At 52.1% G+C, this 10,552-nt stretch overlaps 1 protein-coding gene across 1 annotated transcript; it reads right to left on the bottom strand.

Moving 5' to 3' along the window:
- Positions 1-6,019: 6,019 nt before the first annotated feature.
- Positions 6,020-6,848, bottom strand: LOC122116298 (metallothionein-2). Its single transcript, XM_042689945.1, has 3 exons — positions 6,737-6,848; positions 6,475-6,540; positions 6,020-6,263 (listed from the first exon to the last, which is right to left on the bottom strand). The coding sequence occupies exons 1-3, from the start codon at positions 6,762-6,764 to the stop codon at positions 6,172-6,174; spliced, it is 186 nt and encodes a 61-aa protein (XP_042545879.1). The 5' UTR covers positions 6,765-6,848; the 3' UTR covers positions 6,020-6,171.
- Positions 6,849-10,552: the final 3,704 nt, after the last annotated feature.

Genomic DNA, 10,552 nt, shown 5'->3' with positions numbered 1-10,552 from the left:
ACAGCAGGAGACAAGGGACTCTGTGGGCCCAAGCATACAGTGGCTCCTCCATGAGGGAGCAGACAGAAAAGGGAGGTCTGTTCAAGAGATTCTGCGTAGGCTCATCTGGCCCAAGTCCAGAGGGCTGTGTGCAGAGTTGGAAGCCAGGCTGAACTCAGTAGGAAATTGGAAAGATCTTTGCACAGTGCTCATTAGCAATGTACATTGCACACTGGGGGAAAGCAGCAGACTCCTCAGAGTATGGAGGGTCACACTTTGTAGAATTCTCTGACATCCCTCAAAGCCAACAGTGACCAAGTCCACAGAAAGGAGAGGAGCTGACACCTGACGGCTTCTTGTGACCCTGCTCTGCCTTTTCTCTAGGACAGGTGTTGGGTAGGGCCCAAGGCCTAGATAGGGCCTCAGAGAAGCAGAGCATACCGGGAGTGTGCCCTGGGGCACCTCACAGAATTGCGCAGTGCCCCCTTGCCACTGGCTACTGAGGGCGGAGGAGTGTGTGTCCTGTCGTACGTGCAGTACACGATGTCCTTGTCCCTCCTTTGCTCAGCTGCCAGGTCTTTGTCCTTATTCCCCACTCCTCCTGTCATCCCTGCCCATCACTACCCCCAGCCATGTTCCCAAAACTCCATCTCTAGTCCTGATTGTCCCTCTCAGCCCATCCATAGAGCTTTTTGTTGTTGATGTTGGTGGTGGTGGTGGTCGTCATCGTAGGGCTTGAACTCAGGGCCTGGGCACTGTCCCTGAGCTTTTTTGCTCTAGGCTAGCACTCTACCGCTTTGAACCATAGCTCTGCTTCTGGCTTTTTCTGTGATTCATTGAAGAGTCTCGTGGGCTTTTATGCCCTGGCTGGCTTTGAACCTTGATCCTCAGCCTCCTGAGTAGCTAGGATTACAGGCATGAGCCATTAGCACTGGGCTCATCCATAGTGCTTTGTCCTCATTCTCTTCTTTCCAGAGTTTGTGTGTAACCCCAGCCTGGGTGAATGTTAGTGGGGGGCAGAGAACTTGTGGTATGAAGGACTAGCCTTGCATATGAACTTTCCTTGCCCGACACAGCTGTTCTCTGCCCCTATTTCAATCCTGGCGATCTTTCCTTTTGTATATAGCAGCACAGTCATAGGGTAGCTCTCTTCTATTCTCCTCCTGGGCATGTATAGACACATTGTCCCTGACTTGCCTGAGGACTGGCCAAAAAACAAATTCTCCCAACAATCTTCCTTTCACTCTTTTTTCTTTTCTTTTTTTTTTTGGGGGGGGGGGGGAGGGGGAAGGTGAGGCTGGATGTTCTAAAAATGGAAGATGTCCATTTTCAGATAGGGATAAATAGTTGTAGGTAACATGGATACCCTATCTAAATAAGAATGCTGAAAATGTAGTTATCCCCTTCACAGTATTTCTATTATAGGCCTGTGTCAGCTCCCACCTGTAAGGAAACTTAGTCAGAAGGGTATCAGAATAAAGAAAATGCAGAAAGTGAACTCAACAGACCACAGACTTTTATTTCAGGGACAAAAGCCTGAAAGGGATGCCAAAGTTTTCCAGCCAGACTGGAGAGACAATAACATGCTCTCTTACTACTGATGACTCTTGGGGCTGGGAATGTGGCCTAGTGGTAGAGTGCTTGCCTAGCATGCACGAAGCCCTGGGTTCAATTCCTCAGTACCACATTAACAAAAAGCTGGAAGTGGTGCTGTGGCTCAAATGGTAGAGTGCTAGCCTTGAGCAAATGAAGCTCAGGGACAGTGCCCAGGCCCTGAATTCCAGCCCTAAGACTGGAAAAAAATAAACAAAAATACCGATGTCTCTTTTTGTATGTGTGTGTATGCACGCACGCTAATTGTGCTGATCTTAGGGCTTGAATCAGGGCCTAGGCACTGTCCCTGAGCTTCTTATGCTCAGCTCAAGGCTAGCACTCTACCACTTAAGGCACAGTTCTACTTCCAGCTTTTTCTAAGTAGTGTGTTGGAGATAGAGCCTCATGGTCTTTCCTGCCCAGGGCTGGCTTCCAGCCACAATCCTCAGATCTCGGCCTCCTGAGTAGCTAGGATTACAGAAGTGAGCCAACAATGCCTTGTTTAAGTCTATTTATTAGGCACAGAGAGTAAAGTCAGGTAGGGCAGGGGTCTGGGGTAGTTTGCTGTGGAAGGGGGGCAGGATGAGAACAGGGGATAAGGGCTCTTTGTACTGAATCTTATCTTGCCTCATAGGGACAGGTCAACAAATGGTAGGGCCCTTAATTCACGTTTTCTCTTTTACAACCACAGGGAATGTTTGGGGAGAGGGAGGGGGGCCGGAGGTCTGCAGCAAGAGCAGCAAGAGCACCTCCTGTTGAACTGCTTTCACTCACCCACAGTACTAAAGCGAGAGATAGTGTTTTTAGGTCCATTTTTCTAATCTACCAGTGTGGTCATGGCATGTCAGTCTTCTGACTTTTGAGCTGTTTGGCTTTGGCCAGGTTGTTTAGCCACTCTGAAAGACAAGGTTATTCAGCTATATACTTTCTCTCTAGGTTACAAGAAATAAAGAGTTTGGTAAGGCTTTGTGTTTGTTAAAAAGCTGGAACGTTATTTTAACACACAGTGCTTTGTGCAGATCATCTATACACATCCACAAACAACTTGGCTTTCCACACCCCTAGCCTCTAGCCCTCAGTCACCCATCCTTCCAAGCCAGCTTTCTCCTAGAGCTTTTTGTTTGTTTGTTTGTGCTGATACTGGGGCTTGAACTCAGGGCCTGGGTGCTGCCCTTTAGTTTAGTTTAGTTTAGTTTGTTTGTTTTTCACTCAAGGGTGGCACTCTACTTTGGCTTTTGGGGGATGTTTGAGATAAGAATCTTCTCTGGGGGCTGGGAAGGTGGCTCAGTGGTAGAGCACTTGCCTTGCATGCCTGAGGCTCTCGGTTCGATTCCTCAGCACCACATAAACAAAAAGAAAAAAGCCGGAAGTGGCGCTGTGGCTCAAGTGGTAGAGCACTAGCCTTGAGCTGAAGAGCTGAGGGAAAGCGCCCAGGCCCATAGTTCAGGCCCCACGACCAGACCTCCCCCCCAAAAAAAGAAGAATCTTCTCTGCCCTGGCTGGCTTTGAACCATAATCCTCAGCAGCTAGGATTAGAGCCATGAGTCACCCATTCCCTGCTCCCCCAGAACTTGTTGAGACAGGATTCTTTCTCCCCACAGAAAGTCCATGTGGTGTCAGGCGTGGTGATACACACCCATAAACAGGATTGCTAAGGCAGGAGGATCCCGAGTTCAAGGTTGGTGTGGGCTACATAGTAATAAAGACTTTAAAAGAGAGAACAAAGGCTGGGCTTTAGTGTTTCTGTGACTGTAATCCTAGCTACTCAGGAAGCTGAGACCTAGAGGATCTCAGTGTTCAAAGATGACCTAAGCGAAAAGTCAGCAAGACTGTCTCTGACCTAACAAGCAAAAAGCCAAACTGAGCTGGGCACTGGTGGCTCAAGCCTATCATTCTAGCTACTCAGGAGGCTGAGATCTGAGGATCACAGTGAGAAGCCAGTTTAGGCAGTAAAAGTCCACAAGACTCTTACTGGCAATTAACTAACAAAGAAAGCTGGAAGTGGAGCTGCTGTGGCTCAAGTGGTAGAGTGCTAACCTTAAGCATAAAAGCTCAGGGACAGCACCCAAGCCCTGAGTTCAAGTCCCAGAATGGGCACAAAAAGGAAGGAAGGAGTGAAGGAAGGAGGGAAGGAAGGAAGGAAGGAAGGAAGGAAGGGAGAGAGGGAGGGAGGGAGGGGAAAGGGGAGGAAGGGAAGGTAGGAAAGGGCAGAAGGTAGAGCAAGCAACATCTTAGTGCAGGAAAACAGGCTATCAGTAATTTTGGGGTTCAATCTGGTAAGAAAAATGGAGGCTCAGAGATGTTCAGTGATTTGCCCACGGCACACAAACAGTAAGGGATGAAGTGGACTGTGAATTAGGACTTTCTGACACCCAACTCATGCAGAGACAGCCTTCTGAAATCACCCCTTTAGAACAGAGGACCACATTGGTCCTGACCGCTAGCCAAGAAATTCTTTGAACATCAAATAGCATTAACCCAATAGCTGGGAGGCACTAACTGTTGGGTGTAATTATAAATCAGCCAGGCCTCATTTCTTCACATCCTGTGAACCTGGGACTCCACCCTCACCTCTCTGCGTGGGAAGCTGGGGGAAAGGGGTTGGGAGTGTTACTTTACTTCATCCTGATCCAAAACTCCTCGTGCTTTCCTCATCTACCAGAAAATGCTAGACAATTCCCTCCAAATCTCTAGTCACCTGACAAGTTGAAATAGTCAAGGATTGGCCTACGAATGAGAAGCAGATTCGGTCTGATTTTAAGAAGAAGTTCCAAAGATTCACTGCCAGGTCCCATCAGAGAGCACTTAGAGAGAGGGCGAGTCTTGTCTGTGTCCCAGTGCAGCCTGAGTGACTTAGGAGGATTCCTTGTGGAGATCCAAGGCAGGCAAACTGTGTGATTCAGTTTACAGTCTACAATGCGTACCTTGTATAAATGTGTAATGTTTGTAATTCTCCTGTTTTTCATTATTTTGCTATTCATATGTAGATATAAATTTTCTTGTTGGATTAAAAAAAGGATTTTTTTTTGTTTTTTTTGTTTTTTAAATTACACTCATACTCCTATTTGAGACAGGGCCTGGCTATGTGTGCCACCCTGCCTAGTTCCTTTTCTTTTTATTAACTTTTTATTTTTTACCAAACTTTACATTTGTGACTGATAGAAAATAATTTCTGGCATCTACACTACATTGAGAAACTCCATGAGATTCAAACAACTGGAGTTGCATTTCATACCCTGTAGTCACTTTGTTTAGGCAATACTGAGATTTTAAATCAGGGCCTCAGGGATTGCTAGACTTGTCAGGGATTGCTAGACTTGTTAGGCAGCCACTTCACCACCATTAGCTCTTTTTTTTTTTTTTTTTTTTTTTTAAATTCTGGTTTTGAGATAGGGTCTTGCTATGTAGTCCAAGCTGGCCTTGATCTCTCAATCCTCCTTCCTCAGCCTTCTAAGTGCTGTGATTTATAGGCCTGTATTACCTCTAGCTTCATAAACCTGTAGTGTGTGTGTGTGTGTGTGTGTGGTGTACATGTGGTGTGTGCCAGTACCCAGGCTAAGGGCCTGGCTGCTGTCCCTTAGCTTTTTTGCTTAAAGATGGTGTTCTACCACTTGAGCCATAGGCTGTACTTTCAACATTTTGCTCGTTATTGGAGATTAAGAATCTCACAGACTTTCCTGCCAAGGGTTGGCTTCAAACTGTGATCCTCAGATCTGTTTCCTGATGGCTAGGATTATAGGCCTGAGCCATAGGCACCTGGCTATACTCACTTCCTCCCTACCATCCCCTACCTCTAGGATTCAACTGACTCTTTTTGCTGATTAGCTGGTGTTCTACCAACTGAGCCATGCCTCCAACCTCTAGTCACTTATTAAATTAGCATGAATTGTGCAGAGGAGCTTCATTGTGATATTTAGAACTCAAAGTACTTTTAAGTCTACCCAACCCATCTGCATTATTCCTCCTTAACCCCTTCTCCCTCCCTGTCTCCCTTTTTGGTGGGTTTCAAAAGTTTTTTACACATACACTTAATTTACTTGTGTAATATTCACCTCCCTCTATCTTCTGGTACCTTTCCCAGAAGTACCCCTTTCATAAAAGTTTTTGCTGTACCAAAGTTTGAACTCAGGGTTTTGAGTTGTTTGGCTGGCACTGTGCCACTTGACCGCCCCTACAGGTGCCAGCAATAGGGACTGAACTCAAGAGCACCATGCTCTTTCCAATCTTCCCTGCTGCTCCACCATTTGATCCTTGCCTCGTCCTTTTTTAATTCAGGGGGAAAAGCTGCTCCACGAGACAGTCCCTTGTACTTTCTGCACGCCCAACTTCCAAGTCTCAGCCTCCTAAGTAACCAGGATTACAGGTGTGAGCCACCAGCAACCTGGTACTTCAGTCTCTCACCCCAGCCCCTTATTTACAAGGTGCACAAAGAAGACCAGAGCCAGAATCAAATCAGCCACTTTTATTCTCAGTCATACACGTCACAGAAACCGGAATGGAGCATGGGTCTGGGATGTAAAAAAAAAACAAAAAGAAAAAAGAAACTTAAGGTTTGTACAGTCGCTCTATTTACACGTGGGGGCTTCCCCCCCCTCCACATCAGGCACAGCAGCTGCACTTCTCAGTTGCTTCTTTGCAGACACAGCCCTGGGCACACTTGGCACAGCCCACGGGGCAGCAGGAGCAGCAGCCTGGGAAGGGCGAGGGGACAGCAGACCAGGTTAGCGTTTGGGGACAAAGGAAAAAGGACTCCCGTCCTCCTCCTTAATCGGGGTCTCGGTGCAGGCCATAGTTTCCATAACATCCCCACCCAGCTTCCCCAAGGGTAAAATTCTCCCAAGAATCACTAGGCAGGGGTGGGGGACCGCGACGGGGGGCAGAAAGGACAGGACCCCGACTTACTCTTCTTGCAGGAGGTGCATTTGCACTCTTTGCACTTGCAGGCGCCGGCGCAGGCGCAGGGTCCTTCTGCAAGGAGGAAGGTGATAAAGTCAGACACGTGAACGCAGGACCGAGCGGAAATCCCGGGTCCCACAAGCAACTCGTGGGAACTCGGGCGGGCAAGCTACTCATTCCACAGCTTATTAGTGTAAAAAAGGCTCCGAAATCGAGGGTGCCGAGAAAGAAGCGCCACAAACGCCTCGCCCCTCCCGGTCCCCTTTACCAGTGGCGCAGGAGCAGTTGGGGTCCATGGCGAGCGTAGAGGTGGGGATGCGGAGTCAGACGCACAAGGAGTAGCGGTGTCTGTGATCGGAGACGGCGTGGTGGAGCGCAGTGTGCGCGCGCTGACTTTATAGAACGAGGAACCGGGCCGAGCGCAAAAGCCCCGCCCGGGCGGGCCGCCGCGTGCGCCGCCCCCGCTGAGTCACCCCGTGCTCCGAGCGCCCTGGGTGCAGAAAGGGAACGCCGTGTGCCGCCCGCCCGGCCCAGCCCAACCCCTAGTGCCCGGCACCGCCCCCGCCCCCGCCCCCGCGGACTGCGAGCCGTTCCCCGGGGGTCAAGCATCCACTCCGCCTCCCCCACCCGGTCCCCTTGGGCCTACGCGAACCCCCAGTTCCCGAGCCGTGGTTGCACATTTCCCCCCCTGGCTGTGTTCGAACCCTTCGTGCGGGCGCTGGCTCCACCCCCTCGGGCCGTGTGTGCGGAGCCCAGGGCCGAGTGCGAATTGCGCGGGCTGTGCGCCGCCCCTGCTCCCTCGGGCCCTGCGTAGCGCGAACCCCTAGTGCCCGCCGCTGATCCTGCCCCGTCGGGCGGCGGACGAACTCCCCCCTCCCCACAGGTTGTGTGAGAACCCTCAGTGCAGGGCACTGGCCCGCCCCCCTCGGGCCGTGTGTGTGGACCACCTTGGGCGGTATGCGGCTCCCCAGGGCTGTGTGCGATCTCATGGCCAGGCACTAAGCAACCCCCCTCCCCTCTGGAACCGTGTGCCCAGCTCCGGGGCCGGGCGCCGACCCTGCCCCCTGCCCCGTGGAGCCGTGTGCGGATCCCCGGGCCCGGGGGCAGACCCCGCCCACTGGGGCCGTACGCAGATTCCCGGAAAGTGCGTCGACCCTGCAGCCCCGGGCCGTGTGCGGATCTCCCGGGCCGTGTGCGGATCCCGGGGCCCGGGCGCAGACCCCGCCCCCTAGGGCCGTGTGTGGATCTCCCGGGCCCTGTGAGGTTGCCGGGCCGTGTGCGGATGCCGGGGCCGTGCGCCGATCCTTGAGCCGTGCGCCAACCCACTGGGGCCCTGTGCCGCTCTCCTGGCCAGTGTGCCCTCCCCGCCCCCTGGGGCCGTGTGTGGATCTTCCCGGGCCGTGCGCCGATCCTTGGGCGGTGTGCCACTCTCTGGGGTCGTGTGTTGCTCCCCAGGGCCCCTGCGCCCACCCCGCCCCCTGGGGCCGTGTGTGGATCTTCCCGGGCCGTGCGCCGATCCTTGGGCGGTGTGCCGCTCTCTGGGGCCGTGTGCCGAGCCGCCCCGCCCTCTCTGGGTCCGTGTGCGGATTCCCGAGGCCGTGCGCCGATCTCGCCCTGTTTCCCCCCCCCCCCCCCCCCCCGCCCCGCCGTGTGCCTAGGAGCCCTAGGAGTCCGTGCGCCGATCCCTGATGCATGCGCCGACTCTCACCTCCCCCACTCTGTTTGCTGACTCCACTCGGACCCTGTGGACCCTTGGGCCGAGCGCCGACCCCGCATTTCCCAACTCCCCAGACCTGTGCGCCCCCACCCCTGCCTCCGCGTGCCTCTGCCTCTGCTCTCAGGGCTCCGAGTCGCCTGCCTGCTGTGTTCGGCCCCCCTTCCCATACTGCCCCCTTCCCGCACCGCGTCTCGCCCCTCCCGTCGAGAGCCTGCATCTAGGGAACCTAGGTCTGTGGGTCTCTCTAGCTTGAAAATTCGGCTGGAAGTGCCAGACCGACCAGTCCAGGCTTAGACTCTGCGTGAGTCAGACGAATTGGAATTGAGTTCTTAAGTGTACAACAGAGACTGTAATACCTGGATTATGTGGGAGCTCTCATTTACCTGTGACATCTAGGAGGTAGAATTCTCCACTAGCCTCATTGTCTTTACTAGTTTGATTTTGTTAGTAATGGGATTTGAACTCAGTACCTCATGCTTGCTAGGCACTCTACCACCGAGTCCCACCTCCAGGCCTCCCCCCCTCCTCGTTTTGGAGATGAGAAAGTCGGGGGTCACAGAGCGAATGAGCAGCTACTGAAGGCAGTCCTGGACATCAGCAGGGACAGAGAACGAAGATGAAGAAGCCTTATGGGGAGAAGCTCATTCCTGGAGGCAGGTGGCAGACGTGAAGCGGGGAGATTGCTACAGTGGGGGCTCTTGGGGCGCAGGGGCAGCAGCAAGGACCGCCCCCTCCCCCAATTCAGCCGAGGAGGAGGTGGGCCTCATAGGTGGGTCAACCATGCCTTAAGCCTGAGAGCCAGAGGTGTGTGCCAGGCTGGCTGCCCAGAAACACATGGAAGGAAAATCCCTAAGTGGAACACCGCCCTCCCCCCCCCCCCCCCCCCCCCCGTGGCTACTGAGGGGAAGAGCAGAGGCTGCAGCGCTCGAATTCCTGCTCACCAAAAAGCACGTGTCTGGCACTAGGTCTTGGGTCATCCTCTCTGGATTACCCAAAGTGTGTCATCCAAGGGCTTGGTTACTGGAAGTTTCCTGGCAGGCTTAGGGGAAGGCAGGAGCCCGTGAGGTGGTGGGCGTGAGCACAATGTGTCCCAGCAGCCCATACTGGAAGTTCCTGTGGAAATGTCTTCCTGGCTCGGATCAGACTCTTCTGGGAGCCCTCCTGACCCCGTGCCCGTGGAGACAGGTGGAATTCGCTGATCAACAGCCTGTTCTTTTCCTTCCTGGAACTTTCCATGGCTGTAGTGTGTATGAACTTGTATAATCCTTGATCGATTTCATTTTATTTTGGCAGGATTGGATTTAGGGACTCACATTTAGTAGGCAAGTGTTTAGCCACTTGCCAAGCCCCCAGCGATCCTTGATTGATTTGTTTCCCTCTCCACCCCTGTCCAGAGCGGAAAACGCGGTACAGTTGTTGCCACCTCTCCCAGTACAGGCCAACCTTGCAGTAGGCATTTAATCAATACTTAGCCAGCCAGGTGTAGTGGCACACCCCTGAATTGCCAACTGCCCCCCCTTTTTTGTACCAGTCCTGGGGCTTGAACTCAGGCCCTGGACGCTGTTTCTGAGCTTTATTGTCCAAGGCTATCTACCACTTCTGGCTCTATTTTGGGGGGAGGAGGGGGGTAGTTGATTGGAGATGAGTCTCATGGACCTTCCTGGGTAGACTGGCTTTGAACTGTGATCCTCAAATCTCAGCCTCCTGAGTAGCTAGAATTATAGGTATGAACACAAATGGCACCTGGGAACAGCAACTTGAAAGGGTAAATTTAGTTTAAAAGATAAAAGGTTAGGTAGATTAGAGTCCAGGTTCCTTGGAGAACATCATGCAGTGGAAGGCATTGCTGGCTTGGACAGATGAGACAGGATTATGGAAAAAGCTAGACTGTTAAGAAAATTCGACTCTCTTTTGTTATTGGTGTTTGTTTTTGCTTTGGGTTTTTTCTTGGGGGGGTGTTAAAGGGGAGCAGAAAGGGCGGGAGGAAGGGCGAACAAAAGCAAATATGCTATTCAGTAAATACTATGTGGAAAATGATCTATGTAACTTGTAGGGAGGGACAGGAAGGGAAAAGTAGGGTGACATTGTCCAAAAATATTAAAGTATTCATTACCTGACTTATAAAATGGTAGCCCCTCTGTACAATACCTTAATAATGACAATGTAATTATCATTTATTTTTGTTTTTGTTGTTGGTTGTGGGGCTTGAACTCTGGGCCTGGGTGCTGTCTGTGAGTTCTTCAGCTCAAGGCTAGTGCTCAACCACTTGAGCCACAGTGCCACTTCTGGTTTTCTGAGTGGTTTATTGGAGATAAGAGTCTCACGGACATTCCTGCCCAGGCTGGCTTTGGACCTTGATCCTCAGAT

Source organism: Dipodomys spectabilis, unplaced genomic scaffold, assembly GCF_019054845.1.
Source record: "Dipodomys spectabilis isolate Male_0828 unplaced genomic scaffold, ASM1905484v1 ptg000130l, whole genome shotgun sequence".
Taxonomy (NCBI): Eukaryota; Metazoa; Chordata; class Mammalia; order Rodentia; family Heteromyidae; genus Dipodomys; species Dipodomys spectabilis.
The sequence above is the reverse complement of the archived record's forward strand: the minus strand, read 5'-3'. Positions and strand labels throughout refer to the sequence as shown.

Bases quoted from the DNA above. Each gene is read 5' to 3' on its own strand.
- LOC122116298 (XM_042689945.1), bottom strand. From the start codon at position 6,764: ATGGACCCCAACTGCTCCTGCGCCACTG. The intron at 6,541-6,736 runs GTAAAGGGGACC...TCCTCCTTGCAG, and splicing joins CAACTGCTCCTGCGCCACTG to AAGGACCCTGCGCCTGCGCC. The intron at 6,264-6,474 runs GTAAGTCGGGGT...CGCCCTTCCCAG, and splicing joins ATGCACCTCCTGCAAGAAGA to GCTGCTGCTCCTGCTGCCCC.